We start from the raw sequence: 16603 nt of genomic DNA, 5'->3' as shown, positions 1-16603 counted from the left end.
CTCATTTACTTAATGGTACAAGAAACAGTGTTTTAGCTCAACAATGTCCACTAACGGTGACTTACAGATAGTATGCGGATTGAGAAGTGGAAGTATTTTTGCTATTCCAGTTAGCAAGACTCAAAAACCCCACAGGCCTAGCAGGTACTTGATGTACTGAAGCAGATCAGCAGGGCAGAAACCACTTGCCTCTAAAACTCTCCCACAGTTTTATCCATATGCAAAATGCCAATTATCATGAGTATGTCTGAGGCACACTTCCTTGCCTGGTGCTATTCCTTGTAGTGAAATTCATTGATGCCGTTAGAAAGACTTCTCGAAACTTCACATAGACCCTGGGATGTGTAATAGTGGCTGTATTTTTCTAAAAGTACACAGCTGTGAAAAATGTGATCCGCCACATTCAATTTTTCACTACGGAAATTCATGTTTTTTGTTTAGAAATTATAAATAAAACCTTCACATTCCAAATCACTCACAAAACATGCACACACGCATACAACCAGGGCAGGCATATCCAGAAATATGGGGGAAGAAACCTTAGGGAGAAAGAACACCATTTTCTTTAACTTCTAGCCACCTGCATTAGTCTCCACATTCTTGGCAGCCGTGCCTACCTTTCCACTTTCCTTCTTGCTAATATGTAGTCCCATGAAAGGCCATTCCACTGATGCTCTGTAACCTAACCTCTAATTGTTTCCTTGGTCCAGCTTCAGCACTTTCCCTCTCTGCTGGATCACACCCATCAGCATATTATCATGCTCTTCTATCTTCCAGTTAATTAAAAAAAAAAAAAAAAAGACACCACTCCCCACACGCCAGTTGATCCACAGACCCATTTCTCTGCTCCCCTCACTCTAAAAGCTTGAAAAAATTCTCATCACTAGCTCCACTCCTTCTTCTCCTCTCCAACCAGACTTCTGTCCCTACTGTTGCATTCAAACTAATCTTGTTGATGTCACCAAAGACCAAGGTCATTTTTCTGTCTCCTTATCCATCCCCTCAGAGGCCATCAGGAAAGTTCACCACCACACCCCCTCCTCAATTATGAAATTATCTCATTTGTTTTTTTATTTCTGTGTTCCCGGACTAGAATGTAAGCTCTATGAGAACAGAGACCCCACTCAAAGTGTTTACTGATGTATCCTCACCACCAAAAACCACGACTGGTATCAGGCATGTGATATTTGTTGAATGGTCTTGCAAACACGGGCAATGGTGGTTCTCAGCTCAGAAAGGGAACACCATCTTTGATAATGGTCATGAAGATACATTGCAGCATAAGGACCAACACGGATTCCAACAAAGAGCTCTCACAAATGCAACCTGACCGGCAATTTCCTTTTCTCATCCTATCTTATAGCTCAAATACCATTAGCCTCTACAGCAACTGCCACACTGAAGTGCATTTTTAAAAGGAATAACACAGAGGTGCCTGGCTGGCTCAGTTTCAGAAGCCAGCGACTCTTGATCTTGGGGTTGTGAGTTCAAGGCCCATGTTGGGTGTAGACATTGCTCAAATAAATAAAACTTAAAAAGGTCGGGTGGGGGGGTTAGTAACAAAGAGGGATAGGTCTATTTCTGCATACAGAAGAAAGTCTATTAAGTCTCTGCCAGGCTGAAAGGTGGAAAGGCACTAAGCATATACAGCCACTTTCTCCTACCTCTGCATCTGGCTAGCTCCTACTTGGCTTTCAGGACTCATGGGAGACTCTCCCAAACCCCACATTCGGCTGCACCTGCCCTGAGCTCCCACATCTCCCAGGCCTCCCTATCCCAGAATAAATCTGGCTGTCATTTATTTCTGGGGTTATGCCATTGTCTCCCTTGAGACGCTCTGGGCTCTAGGAAGGCAAGGGCCTGGTGTTGGTCACAGCTGTATCCTAGGCCCACCGCGTAGCATAGAAAAAGGTACCGTGAATGTGTGAATGAGGGAGGCAGCCCATCCCGGGAGTGCTGAGAATCCCACCGTCTGTGACCCTGACACGCAACACAGCATAGAGGCCAGAGGTCCGGGTTCCCCGGGATGGTTTCTCTCCGAAACGTGGGCACCCACCTCGCTCACAGTAACAAAGGAGGGCCTAAGTTTCTGAGGTAGACACCACCCTTAAGAGAGAGGCAGAGCGATCCCTTGGTGGGTCTCTATTGGGAGGGCCCGGTACAGCCGGCGAGCATGCTGCACGCCAACCTGGAGACTCTCTGGGTGGGAATATCTCTCCATACCGGGGCAGGGGCGACCGAGAGCGGGTCCCCTTTTCCAGGGGATGCCCTTTCTCTCAAGGATGTCCTGGGGTAGTCCCCTCTAAATTCTAGGAGTCAATAGGGCCGTCTTACGCTCAGGGGCGACGGGGTCGGTGGGACGCTCCGGAAACTCCCCCCAGGCCCAGAGCCCCCTCCACCCCCCGGCCCGTTAGTGTCCAGCCGAGCCGCTCCCCTCGGACGCTCCCCGCGGCCGCTCTTACCTGCAGCCGGAGGAGGAGGAGCCACCGCCCGCGCCCCGACCCGCCCCGCCAGCTCAGCGCCCGCGCCGCAGGCCCGAGGGCCCAGTTCGCCGCCAGGCCGCCCGCCTCTCCGCACTCGGAACCGAGCCCACCCGCCCGCTAGCTCCGCGGCCGCCGCGCTCGCCGGCAACCCGAAGCCGGCCAGCCGCTCCGACCGCGGGAGCGTGGCGCCGAACAGGCGCCGCCGGGCAGCCCCGCCGCTGGGGTCCTTGCCGAGAAAAGCCGGTCGCCATGGAGACGGGGTGCGCTACGGCAGTTAGGCCGCGGTGGTGCCGTGGAGGGCAGTTTGTTGGGCCGGGGCCGCGGCTGCGGCTCCGGGTACCCGACAGCACTGACGGCGAACCCTTCACGGGCGCGCGATGCCTCCGCTCGCCCGTCACCACCTCAGCGCTCGCGGGTGGTGCGCCGGGCTACAGCGGGCTCCGAAAGCGCAGGTCGCCTAGCCATGGCGCGGGGCGGGGCTTCGGGCCGTTCGGGTCTGTGGGAAACATCCGCTTCCGGGGCCACGGCCATCGCATTCCCCGGCTCAGGGGGCCCGCCGAGCTGCCTGTGGTACCAGACGCCGGCTCCTAGGGTCCCTGAGTCGCGGCTGCTCTCGCCCGGCTGCCAGCCTTCTCAGCCAGTCATGTTGGAGCATCTGAGCTCGCTGCCCACGCAAATGGTAAGGGCTCGGCCCCAAGACCCCCCGCACGCAGCTCCGCCGCCCTTGTCGGAGCACCGACCCTGTGCTGCGCGGTTCCTGGCCCGGATGGCTGCCTTGCAGTCTCTTTCCTGAATTGGGCTTCCCGGGTCCCCATCTTTCTTCCTCCGGGAGGAACCCCCTGCCCATGCTCTGTTAGGACGCTTCAGTTTCATTCCTTGCCCAGCTTTTGGGGAGGCCCCTGACGTTGGGGTTGCCCGGTGCCAAAGCTGTGAGGCCAGGGCAGAAACTGTGCTGTTTCCGTGGTGGAACCAATTCCTGCTTTGCTTTTCTTCACCTCTAGGATTACAAGGGCCAGAAGCTAGCTGAACAGATGTTTCAGGGAATTATTCTTTTTTCTGCAGTAAGTATTGGTTTTGCATCGTATCATCTTTCTTCTCTCCCTCTGCCAACCGGCTTGACTGTATTTAATACACTTCGTTTGTTTCCAGATAGTTGGATTTATCTACGGGTACGTGGCTGAACAGTTCGGGTGGACTGTCTATATAGTTATGGCCGGATTTGCTTTTTCGTGTTTGGTAAGAAGTTTGTGGGTGTTTGGATGTCAGTGGCAAGTTAAGTTTTCTGAATTGGGTTGGTTTGGTTGGACCTAGCAGTGAGAACCAACTTTTCGAAACCTCTTTTTGCCATCAGTGTTTCACCTTGCTATCACTGGAAAAGTAGAACGCCAGTAAGTGGCAGAGAAAGTAAGCTGCATAAAAGGACCCAGCTCATTTCTTTTGGCAGCAGCCCCAAGCAGTAATCTTAAAGTCGAAACTAGCAGGAATTTCCTATGGTCTTCACAATGCTCCCGCCTCACCTTTTAGCTCTTAAAGCCTTATGTATAAATGGTGAGGCTTGTTCCTAATTCTTAAAATTACGTTGTCTGGGCAGAGGTACATAGTTTTCATTGGAATGTCAGTTTTGCTGCTGCTGTTTTTACTGTTAGCATAGGAGATATTTGGGTACATAATCCTCATATACATAATGCTTTCAAACTTTTAATGTTTAATATTGATGGATTTTCTCTGTTCTGGCTCAGTTGACACTTCCTCCATGGCCCATTTATCGCCGGCACCCCCTCAAGTGGTTACCTGTTCAAGACTCAGGCTCAGAAGACAAGAAACCAGGGGAAAGAAAAGTTAAGAGGCATGCTAAAAATAACTAATTAGGGTTTTCATGATTTAGCTTTACTGTTGCACCTGCTTTCGTTTTGTGTGAGAGGAGCTCAATTGTTTTCATACCCAAAATACAAGCCAAAAGCCACCGCTGCTCTTTCAGCACAGCTGCGTGTAGATTTTGTTCTCTTTATATTTCACTTCTAACTCAGCTGGCTTTTGATTTATAAATATTTTAGACCTTATCTTCATAATCTTCCTCTGAAATGAGAACAGAAAAACAAGTATGCAAACTTTCTTTCAGGTCTACCAAAATAATGGTGAATAAATGCCTCATAAATGAAAGTACAAATTTAACTGTCAAAGTTTTGTAATTCATTATGAGTGGTTAAATTGTTTTAATGTTTTCAATTAAAACGCAGTGCAAGTCTATGTCTAAAGAGTCTTCATTGTTCTGCAAGCAAACCTACTAGTAAAAGCCAAAGTTAGAAGTTTGGGGTTCTGAAAGCATCGTTCCTATTTTCCGTAGCTGCCGGTTCCTAATAGATGTCTTTCTTGACAACAGTAAGCACCTATGAAAAAATTTACTCATATAAATTTGTGGGAAGGTGTAGTATTTTGGTACCACTAAAATAAGGCTGTTGTTAAGCAGAAATTCAATCCATGTTTTACTTGAGGTGGACCAAAGTGGAAACCTATTGTTTTTAAATTTTCCAGAAGGCTGAAGAGAAAAATGTTCTAAAGATTTTGTGTGTGGGATGGGAGTGGGAGGGTTATTATAGATAACATTCTATTTCTCAGTACCAGTAAATAGGACTTAATATGTTTAAAAAATGAGAGCAAAGACCTTAATACAGCAAAAGTCAGGAAGGTTTAAAAAAAAGATAAAAATTAAGACAGTAGAAGTAAGACCGAGCATATCATTAAGAGTAATAAATGTGATTAAAAAGTTAGGAACTCCCAAAAAGTGTTAAAAATCAAGTTACCTCGTATTTTCACAATGACACCCAAAGGTTGAAAATAGGAACAAGGATATATTAGGCAGATGCAGGCAGAAGGGATGGGTAATGGTGAGAAGGTCAGATACTTAACACCAGAAAGCATTAAATGGGGAAAAGGAGCATTTCATAGCTGCTAAGATGTCACTGTTAAGAATCATTATGTATTGGGGCGCCTGGGTGGCACAGCGGTTAAGCGTCTGCCTTCGGCTCAGGGCGTGATCCTGGCGTTCTGGGATCGAGCCCCACATCAGGCTCCTCCGCTATGAGCCTGCTTCTTCCTCTCCCACTCCCCCTGCTTGTGTTCCCTCTCTCGCTGGCTGTCTCTATCTCTGTCGAATAAATAAATAAAATCTTTAAAAAAAATCATTATGTATTAAATATGACGTGGCATGTATGAAGAAAGAATGTTACATACATAAGAGTTGGCAAAGCTGCACTCTTGGTAGGAAACCAACACCACCTTTGGTCTGTGGACCAGGAGATCGAGAGGAAGACTTGCACTTGTTCTCTCTACTTGAAACATCTTCCCTTAGATATGTATGACTTGTTCTTTACTTTCATTAAGTCTCTGCTCACATGTGACTATAAAGAAGCATCTCCTGACCTATCAAAATAAAGTGGGATGCCTCATTATTCTATGTGCACTGATACATCCCACATTATATTTTTCCCTTGGCCCCACCCAGAATGTAAGCTTCATGGGAACAGCGATCTTGTTGTGCTCTTTGCTGTTTGCATAGTACCTATAAGAGTTTTTGACACTTTGTAGGTGCTCAGTAAATATTCACTGAGTGAATGATTCAGAGCTGCACCATCCAATATGGTGCCATTAGTCACATGTGTCTATTTAAATGAAAATTAAAGACTGAGTTCCTCAAACTAGCCACATTTTGAGAGCTCAAAAGCCATATATGACCAGTGGCTACCTTATCACAATGCAGATACAGAACATTTCCATCATCACAATAACTCTGTTGATCAGGTCTTATCTACATAGGTTTGAATAATATAGAAAGGCAAGTGATTCTGTCTATGCATAACCAATTCACCTTTTTAAATGCCCATAGGGCCATTCCAATGTTAGGTCATCTGAGCCACAGGGAAAACAATTTCAAGAAATAAAAGTTGGGCAGGTCGTATTCAGTAACAACATGGCGATGTAGCTGGAGCAAGGAGATAAAAATTTTCTTGGCTTTTGAAATACAGGTACCCCCTGCTTTCCAAAAGCTCATTTCATGCCACTTTCCCTTTACAAAAGGCTTACATTTCTACAGTAATGGCTTTTTTCATAAAAGCAAAAATCCTCTTCAGATTTTTTTCAGTTAGCAAAAACAGGTACTACTGTAGGTGTTTTGTAAAAGCAAAGTGGTGTGTCTTAAGCTTTCAGAAAATCGGGGATACTCTTCGCTTTCACCATTTCAGCTTACCAAAGGTTTCATAGGAATGCTCTACTTTTGGACAGCCAGGAAACCTTGTATGTGGAAATTAAGGAACACTTTTTTTTTTTTTTTAAAGATTTATTTATTTATTAGAGAGCAATCACAAGCAAGAGGAGCGGCAGGCAGAGGGAGAAGCAGGCACCCACTGGAGCAAGGAGCAGGATGTGGAACTCGATCCCAGAACCCTGGGATCATGACCTGAGCCAAAGGCAGACGTTTAACCAACTGAGACACCCAGGCATCCCTAAGGAACACTTCTTAGAGAATCAAAACTAGAATTATTATTTAAAAATTAATGTCAAATAATATCAAAAGTCTGAAATGTGGCCAAAGGTATAATGAGAAGAAAATTCATGCTGTTAAAGGTGTTCTATAATTATATAAAAAAGATTAAAAATGATTAAGCACTCAAGAAAGAAAAACCACAGAATAACCCAAAGATATTGGAATGAAAACCAAATGAATGTTTAAGCAAAATAAAAATACACAGAATGAGAATGAGAATAATAACATATGGGGGAGAATTTTTAAAGTCTAAGAAAATAATATGTACATTAGAGCAGTAACTGAGAAAACTTAAGTAAAACTATGTCTCTCCAGAAACATGCAGATTCATAAAACATGCAAGAAATGGTGAATAGTTTAGGAAGACCCAGGTTGCCAAAGATCTGTCCCCAAATGGGACTGGGACCAGGTGGTTTTACTGTTGAGTTCTAAGAAACCCTTCAAAGTAAAACTAAGAGGTCTCAGAAACCAGACTATGAGCACTGTAAGAGCAGGGAGTATTGTCTTACCGCTATATCCCCAGCTCCTGACGTAGCACCTGGCACACAGTAAAAACTAAAAGTCTGTCAAGTGACTGGAAAGGGAACATTCATTAGAGTATTTCATGTGTAATTTTCAAAGAAGGTAAGGTAACATTTTTAATTGTAAAAAGTGAAAACATTTCTGGAGCAGTATTCATTTTTAAAGTCCCTCGAATATAGAAGTGAAAATTTACTAATCAAGACTTTCATAAAAACAATTTATTTCCCACATGGGAATTACCCCTTATTAAACAACTAATAAAATATGTGATAGTCATACATTTAAAGACAACCAATAATTTGATGTACAAGACAACAAAACTTAAGATAAATACATCCAATGTAACTAAAAGAAGCTGGACTTCACTTACAAATTGCTTAATTGGGAAGGGAATTAGTGTTTTAGGAAATGTTTTCGCCAATATTACTCTTAAAAAAAGACCAGTATACAAAAACATTGATTGACAAAGCCAAAATATTTCTTAGTTTCAATTCTTATATACCATAAAGGAGGTTCATGTTAAATGAAAATAAAAGGCTAAACATCCACCAATATATAAAAAAGGAATTCAAATAGTAGATACAACTTCATCTTCAAATCTACTCCCAGAATCATGAATTGACTTTTTAAAAAAATAATTTATCAAATTCTACCTAAAGTTATTAACAATGACAACTAGTATCACTATGACATATTATTTACTTCTCCTATTGCATTATCACTACAGTATAATATGAAACGTCCAATCTAATTTTATGGCCCTGTAATCAAACTAATTAGTACCTTAAAAAAATAAAGTTCTAAATATAAAGTTGGTGGTTTAAGGCTCAGTAAACAGCAACCAAACAGATATCGTCTAAAAGATTTTCGTCATTAAGAGAGTAAGACAGCCAAAGGTTTTTTCTTTCTTTTGTGACATTGCTTCATATTACTCTGTTCCATCCCACTTTTCTCTCAGTTAAAAAAAAAAAGAAGGACGGTGAATGGCCTCCAGCCGTCATTATGGGTTTGTTCCTATTTAAGCCAAAAACCTTTAAAAATAGGTCTTTAGTTCTGGCAGATTAAATTCTCAAAAATTCACATTTTCTTCAAAAAATTTCAGTTGGCGAGCTTTCACACTGTAAGCCATATATTTTTCACCCATGTGCTCCTGCAAACGTACCTATTTGGGGAACATAAAAAGAAAATCAGTATATAGTAGAAAAAAACATTTTTGCAATCTTAGAAGAGCTTCCCAGGTGCCCCAGGTGAAAATAATTTTTTTAAAAGATTTTATTTATTAGAGAGAGAGAGAGAGAGCAAGCACAAGTGGGGTAAGGGGCAGAGGGAGAAGCAGACTCCCCGCTGAACAGGGAGACTGATGTGGGACTTGATCCTGGGACCCTGGGATCATGACCTGAGCTGAGGGCAGCCGATTAACCGACTGAGCCACCCAGGCACCCGATTTTAAAACTTACTATTTAAAGTCTCTGGAAGTGGTCCTGAGAGCATACAGCAGCAAATAAAGACACTTTTTTTCCCCCAAGAAAATCTGCTAAAACCTACTAAGACCAGTGAGAGTAGGTGGTATTTGACCTAAGACCAACTGCCTCCCTCCCCAGTCCCAGCTCAGTGAGACAAAAACTCTACACCAGACTGAAGCCATCAACACAGGGCTCCCTTTCCACCAGCTCCTAGTCCAAAGGCAATACTCCTGGAAGGGCTGAACATCAGCATTTCTCATCCTGCCCCCAGTATCTGTTGTTAAGGATAAGTTTTGAGAGAGTACAGCCAAGTGGCCAAGAGGTGGGAACTTCCTTTTTACACCAGGCTGTACTTGTAAGATGGAGGCTGTACCTTGGTAGCTGTGCCAATAAAAATACTGGGGCCTTGGTCACCTTTGCCCCAGACCGTAAGGTGAAGATTTGTGAAGCATGCCAAGAAGATGAGAGGCCCCTCACCCACACTGAGCTTCTCAAGTAGGAGTATCATTCAGACAAGTATGCTATTGTCTTCACTCCCAGCTGTGCTCAGAGATTTTACCCAGAGATTTTACAAGACCTAAAGCAGCACCAGATCTTTTCCTTAATGAACTGACCTCGTTCAGAACAGAGTGGAGAAATTCAAGCCTACAAGTGCTGTCAAAAACTGGAAGTAATGGGGCGCCTGGGTAGCTCAGTCGTTAAGTGTCTGCCTTCGGCTCTGGGCGTGACCCCGGCGTTCTGGGATCGAGCCCCACATCAGGCTCCTCTGCTGAAAGCCTGCTTCTTCCTCTCCCACTCCCCCTGCTTGTGTTCCCTCTCTCGCTGGCTGTCTCTCTCTCTGTCAAATAAATAAATAAAATCTTAAAAAACAAAACCAAACTGGAAGTAGTGGTAAATGGCAACGACGAGCCTGATAGAGTCACTGGATATATAGGCTAAACTGTGGGCGCCTCCTTTGATGGAGACAACTAAGGAGCTGGAAGGAGTCCCCCTGGGTCAAAACAGATTTCAAACACTGACCCTGAGAACCATTCCTTCAAAGGAGCCCAGATTTTATTGGCTCAGTCTGCGGAGCAATGTATGTCCCAGGACATTGTTGGAAACAAGAGAGCCATCAACTGACAACTAAAAACCTTAACAGCTGAGTGAAGTAAGGGTAAGGGAGAATCAAAAGAGCTCTGCCAAACCCACTTCATTCCAAGGTGGCTATGGACACAAGCAAGGCCTCGCCAACTAACTTGACTAAAAAATCCAGCCAATCACGAAAGAAGCAAATAACAATAGCAACCCCCCTCCCTGGGAAGGCCAGTACCCAGACTTGTAACAATATACTTTCTGAAATGTCCACTTTTCAATCAACAGCTATGAGATACACAAAGAAACAGGGCAGTACAACACGTACACTGGGGAAAAAAAGCAGGCAAGAGAGGCACTCACTACCTGTGAGAGTAACAAGATCTGGAACTTAACAGGCAAAGACATCATTATAAACCCATTCACAGAACTAAAGAAAGCCATAATTAAAGAAGTAAAGAAAGGTATGATGGCAACATCACATCAAACTGAGAATACTGATATAGAGAAATTATAAGAAGAACTAAATGGAAATTCTGTGGAGTGGAAAAGTACAATAATAAATGAAAAATTCACCAGAGGGGCTCAGCAGTATATTTGAACTGGCAGAAAGAAAAGTAAGTGGGCTGGGGATAGATCAATAAAGATTATATAATCCAAGGAACAGAGAGAAAAGAAAGTGAACATTGCCTCAGAAATGTGGGTCATCATTGGGGCACCTGGGCGGCTCAGTTGGTTAGGCATCCGGCTCTTGATTTCGGCTCAGGTCCGTTATCTCTGGGTTGTGAAATCGAGCCCCATGTTGGGATGCATGCACAATGGGGAGTCTGCTTCTCTCTCCCTCTGCTCCTACCCAGCTCATGCTCTCTCTAAAATAAATAAAATCTTTAAAAAAAAATGTGGGACATCATTAAACACACCAACTACAAATGTAAAGGGACCATCAGAAGGAGAAGAAAGAAAGAAGCAGAAAAATTATTTAAGGAAATAATAGCTGACAACTTCTGAATGCACTGAAAAACATTAATCTAGAGGTGCCTGGTGGCTCAGTCAGTTAAGCGTCTGCCTTTGGCTCAGGTCATGATCTCAGGGTCCTGGGATTGAGCCCCACATCAGGCTCCCTGTTCAGCAGAGAGCCTGCTTCTCCCTCTCCCTCTGCCTGCCACTCTGCCTGCTTGTGCTCTCTCTGTCAAATAAATAAATAAAATCTTAAAAAAAAGAAAAAGAAAAAAAGAAAGAAAGAAAAACATTAATCTACACATCCAGGAATCTCAATGAACTCCAAGCAAGATCAACTCAAAGAGATCCACACACAGACACATGAAAGTAAAAGTGCTGAAAGCCAAAGCCAAAGAGACAATCATGAAAGCAGCAAAAGAAAAATGACACCACTTACAAGGGAACAGTAATAACATTAACAGCTAACATAAACCTTAAAGGAGGCCAAGGGCCAGTGGGATAACATATTCAGAGTACTTGAAAAAAACTGTCAAACAAGAATCGCTTTGCAAGTAAAATTACCTTTCAAAAATAAAGGTGAAGTAAAGACATTCCCAGATAAACAAAAACAGAATTCTTGGCTAGCAGACCACTTTATAAGAACCACTAAAGGAAGTTCATCAAGCTAAAGTAAGAGACCCCTGGCAACAATTACAATTTACATGGAAACACAAAAAACACTGCTTTTTGGGGAGGTTACAGAGAGGATGTTACCTCTGGTTCACCTGTGAGTCTGACCCTGGCAATTGGAGGTTCCCTATCCCCTCCTATCCTTCGAATGTGCATTCCATTTGGCTTCCCCACTCCCAAAGGATGCCCCAAGGACAAAGCCTTCAAACTGTGATGTGGTGTGGAGACCATCTGGACAGTGTATGTGATTGAACCCAGTTAATATAATATATACTATATATATAATATGTGAACTTCTGAGATTTGGCAGGTGGGTGTAGAGATCTTCTCATCTTGTGGCTGCCTATGACAAACCTCATATGTATGTTTCCTTGCTTATTAAAACTACTACCTACCAATCTGGAGTGTTTGCCTCTTCCTTGCCCTCCTCCTTAGGGGCCAGTTTCAGATTACACCTAAGAGTAATTATGCAAATAAAACCTAATATAAATGCATATTGTTTCTCCTTTCTTCTCTGAACTGATTTTTAAAAAAATATTTAAGTAATCTCTACAACGGGGGACTTGAACTCATGACCCTGAGATCAAGAGTCACACACTCTTCTGACTGAGCCAGACAGGTGCTCCTCCTCTGAACTGATTTTAAAAGTAAATACACAACACAGTATGTATGAAAGATGACAGAGGACGAAGGACCAGGACTACATCTCCTCACACGGACAAAAACTGTGCTGGCAGAATGCCTGATGTAACTATTTTGGAACTCTGCAGTCTATTAAAGGCTTGCAACTTCCAGGGCAAGGCTTGCAGGGTAAACTGTGGTTAATTTCAGTCAATTTCAGTTCCTAGCACCCCCAGCCTGGTGGCAGGCGGCTGTGCAGATGTTCCTGGAGCAGCCTGCACACAGCTTGTGGAACCAAGGAAGGCAATAAGAACCTTGTCCTCCAAATACTGGGGACGTGTGTACTGACAGAGGTGTACACAAAGAAGCAGGCGACCACTGTTGCAGTCCTCGCGAAACTGCTACAAACCCCTCCCCCTCCAGATGAAGCAATTCACAGGGGATTTAAAGAGACCAATATATATGAATAGTGGGAGTACCAAAAGAGAAGAAAGAGGAAGAGAGATTATTTGAGGAAATGGCCAAAATGTACCAAATTTGAAGAAAGAAATGAATATAAACATCCAAGAAGCTCAATGAACTCTTAAGTAGGCTGAAACAAACAGTTCCTACCCAGACATATTATAATCAAACTTGAAAGCTGAAGAGAAAGGAGAATCTTGAAAGCACCAAGAAAGGGGCAACTCCTCACATACAAGGGATCTCCAACATGATTATTAGCAGATTTCTCATCAGAAATTTGGAGACCAGAAAGCAATTGGGCAGTATTTTCAAAGTGAAAGAAAGAAAAAAAAAAAAAAAAAAAAAAAAAAAAACCCTGTCAACCAAGAATCCTTTATTTGGCAAAAATGTCCTACAAAAGTGAGGAAGAAAAAGAAATAACATTTGCAACAACATCGATGGATCTTGAAGGCATTATTCTAAGTGAAATAAGTCAAACAGAGAAAGACAAATACTGCATGATCTCACTTATGCAGAATCTTAAAAATGGAATAGAAAACAGATTCGTGGTTGCCAGAGGTGGGGGTGGTGGTGAGGGAAATGGGTGAAGGTAGTCAAAAGGTACAAACTTTAGTTATGAGGTAAATAAATTCTGGGGATGTAATTGTACAGCACGGTGACTACAGTTAACGATATATTTTATATATAACGATATTATACATTGGAAAGTTGCTAAGGGTAGATCTTTAAAGTTCTCATCACAAGAACAAAACTGTTATAACTATGAGAGGTGATGATGTTAACCAAACTTATTGTGGTAATCATTTTGCAATATATACAAAAATCATTATGTTGTATACCTTAAACACAATGTTACATATCAATTATATCTCAATAAAACTGAGGGGGAAAAGTAAGAGAGAACTTAAGATATTACCAGATAAACGAAAGATGAAAAAATTGTTACCACCAGACCCAGCCTGCAAAAATACTACAGGGAGTCCTGTTAAGTTGAAATGAAAGGATACCAGACAGTAACTCAAAGCTGTATGAAGAAACAAAGATCTCAGTATAGGTGATACATGGGCAATTATCAAAGCTAGTATTATGTAACAACAGTCTGTAATTCCACTCTTTGTTTTCTACATGAATTAAGAGATACATTAAAAAAAATTATTAGTCTCAAAGTTAGTACTATTGTACCTTTGTTTTGTTTTCTACAAAATTTAAGAGACTAATGTATTAAAAAGGCCAATTACTAGTTTATGTTTTTGGATTCACAACATATAAAGATGTAATTTTCTGACATCAGCAACTGAAAAGGGTGGATACAGAGCTTTAAAGCAGCAGAGTTTTTTATGTTATTCAATGTAAGCTGGTATAAATCAGATTAGAGATAGATGGTGGTGATGTTGGTACAACAACGGGAACATACTTAATACTTAATGCCATTAAACCAAACACGTAAAAATGGTTAAAATGTTAAATTTGAAATTATGCATATTTTACTACAATTAAATAAGCAACGTGTACAACAAAAATTAAACAACTTAAAGTTTTAAAATTAATAATTTTTAAAAACAATTTTTAAAAACAGTGTATCATAATGTTGAGCCTTTAACACATAGAAATGTAATGTATTTGCCAATAATACCACAAAGGAGGTGGGTAGAAGCAAAGCTGTATTAGGCTAAGGAAATGACTCCAAATGGTAACTTGAATCCACAGGAATAAATGAAGAAACCCAGAAATGAATAAATAACAAGGTTACTATAGAAAAAGGTACAAACATATACTTTCTCTCCTCTCTTTCAACTTCAAGAGACATAGTCATAAAAAGAAATAATTATAACAAGATAATGTTGGTTTTGTAACATTTATATGACATGTATGATATGTAAAATGATGTCACAATAAAGGGAAAAAAGGAATAGGAATAAGATTTCTACATGTCACTGGAATTAAGTGACTATAAAACTGAAGTTGATTCCGATAATTTAAGATGTATATGATAAGCCTTAGAGCAACCACTAAGGAAAGAAATGGAAAATATATAGGAAAAAATTATTAAGGAAATTAAAATGCTACATTAGAAAATATTCACCTAATGCAAAAGAAAGCAGTAAAGGAGAAATACAGGAACAGAAAAACATGAGCCATACACAAAACAAAAAGTAAAATGCAGACATGAATCCAACTGTTTCAGTACTAACATTAAATGTGAATGGATTAAACAATCCAATCAAAAGGCAGAATGTTAGGATGAGTAAGAAAGCAAGACCCAGCCACATACAGTATCTACAGGAAATACATAATAGATCAAAGGTACCAACAGACTGAACATAAAAGGAGAGAAAAAGATACACCATGCAAACAACAACCGTAAGAAAGCTGAGGTGGCTATACTAGTATCAGCTAAAATAGATTTTCAAACAAAAACATGTTACTAGAGATAAAGAGGAACATTTTATGATAAAAGAGTCAATCCATCAGAGAGATATAAAAATTATACACATATATGCACCTAATCAAAGCATCAAAATACATGAAGCAAAAATTGATAGAAGTGGAGGAAGAAACTCAACAATAGTTGGAGACATCAATGACATCGATGGAGACATAACACTCCACTTTCAGTAATGGGTAAAACGACCAGGCAGAAGATCAACAAGGAAATAAGCTATTTGGTCAACACTATAAACAAACTAGAACTAACAGACATCTAAAAAATACTCCCCACAACGAGAGCTGAATATAAATATTCTTCTCAAGCACACACGGAAAATTTTCAGGTTAGGCCATATGCTAGACCATAAAGCAAAGCTCCATAAATTCTAAAGGATAAAAATAATAAGTATGTTCTCCAGCCACAATATAATGCAATTAGAAATAAATAGCAGAAAGAAATTGGGGAAACTTAAAAATATATGGAAATTAAACAACACACTCCTAAATAACCAACTTTACAGAAATAAAAAATATTTAAAAGAACTGCTATTAATAATTACATGCTAATTAGTTAACTTGGATGAAATGGACAAATTCCTACTAAGACACAAAATTAGAAACGTAAGAATAGACAATCTCAGTATAACAAGACACTAAATTCATTATCAAGAAACTACCCACAAAGAGAAGTCTAAGGCCAGAGGCCTTCATTGGTGAATTCTATCAAACATTTAAAGAGTTAATACCAATTATTCACTAACTCTTCCAAAAAAAATAGAAGATTAGGGAACACTCCCCAACTCATTCTATGAAGCCATTATTACCCTGATAACACAACCAAAGACATCACAGAAAACTAAAGACCAATATCTTGTAAGAATATGGACAAAAGAATCTTCAACAAAATACAAGAAACATGACTCCAATCATATAAGTAGTAGTATGTAACATGACCAAGTGAGGTTTATCACAGGAGTGCAAGGATGGTTTAACATCCCAAAATCAATTAATGTAACACACCCTGTCAACAGGATTAAATACAAAAGCCATATAGTCATCAAAATAGAAAGCATCTGACAAACCCAGTTTTTTATGATAAAAAAACACTCAACAAACTAGGAAAAAAAGGAACCTTCTTCAACCTAATAAAGGGTATCTATAAAAATCCAGTCAACTAATAGTGAAAGACTGGATGCTTTCCCCCTTAGATCAGAAACAAATCAAGGATGTCCACTTGCACCACTTCCACTCAACACTGTACTGGAGGTTCCGGCCAGGGCAATAGGCAAGAAAAGAAGACCAGAAAGTAAAACTAACTCTATTCAAAGATGACATGATATTATATAAAGAAAATTCCAAGGAGTCCACCACCACCTCCAAAA

At 41.2% G+C, this 16603-nt stretch overlaps 2 protein-coding genes across 5 annotated transcripts in view; one reads left to right on the top strand and one right to left on the bottom strand.

The window, feature by feature from the left end:
• Window positions 1-2621: 2621 nt before the first annotated feature.
• SPCS1 (signal peptidase complex subunit 1) lies at window positions 2622-4730 on the top strand. Its single transcript, XM_008703688.2, has 4 exons — window positions 2622-3162; window positions 3485-3544; window positions 3633-3719; window positions 4223-4730. The coding sequence occupies exons 1-4, from the start codon at window positions 2947-2949 to the stop codon at window positions 4346-4348; spliced, it is 489 nt and encodes a 162-aa protein (XP_008701910.2). The 5' UTR covers window positions 2622-2946; the 3' UTR covers window positions 4349-4730.
• Window positions 4731-7745: 3015 nt separating this feature from the next.
• NEK4 (NIMA related kinase 4) overlaps window positions 7746-16603 on the bottom strand; it is a 32613-nt gene continuing 23755 nt past the window's right edge. For 3 of the 4 annotated variants that reach the window (XM_040628697.1, XM_040628699.1, XM_040628698.1), the window contains exon 15: window positions 7746-8707. In XM_040628697.1, coding sequence (XP_040484631.1) covers window positions 8615-8707 — 93 coding nt within the window. In that variant the 3' untranslated portion in view covers window positions 7746-8614. Of the gene's footprint in view, window positions 8708-10928; window positions 10968-16603 lie in introns of those variants that run through there. The other variant, XM_040628700.1, reaches the window with a different exon arrangement.

Source organism: Ursus maritimus, unplaced genomic scaffold (genome assembly GCF_017311325.1).
Source record: "Ursus maritimus isolate PB19 unplaced genomic scaffold, ASM1731132v1 scaffold_14, whole genome shotgun sequence".
Classification (NCBI taxonomy): domain Eukaryota; kingdom Metazoa; phylum Chordata; class Mammalia; order Carnivora; family Ursidae; genus Ursus; species Ursus maritimus.
The sequence above is the reverse complement of the archived record's forward strand: the minus strand, read 5'-3'. Positions and strand labels throughout refer to the sequence as shown.

Bases quoted from the DNA above. Each gene is read 5' to 3' on its own strand.
- SPCS1 (XM_008703688.2), top strand. From the start codon at position 2,947: ATGGCGCGGGGCGGGGCTTCGGGCCGTTCGGGTCTGTGGGAAACATCC. The intron at 3,545-3,632 runs GTAAGTATTGGT...GTTTGTTTCCAG, and splicing joins GAATTATTCTTTTTTCTGCA to ATAGTTGGATTTATCTACGG. The intron at 3,720-4,222 runs GTAAGAAGTTTG...GTTCTGGCTCAG, and splicing joins GATTTGCTTTTTCGTGTTTG to TTGACACTTCCTCCATGGCC.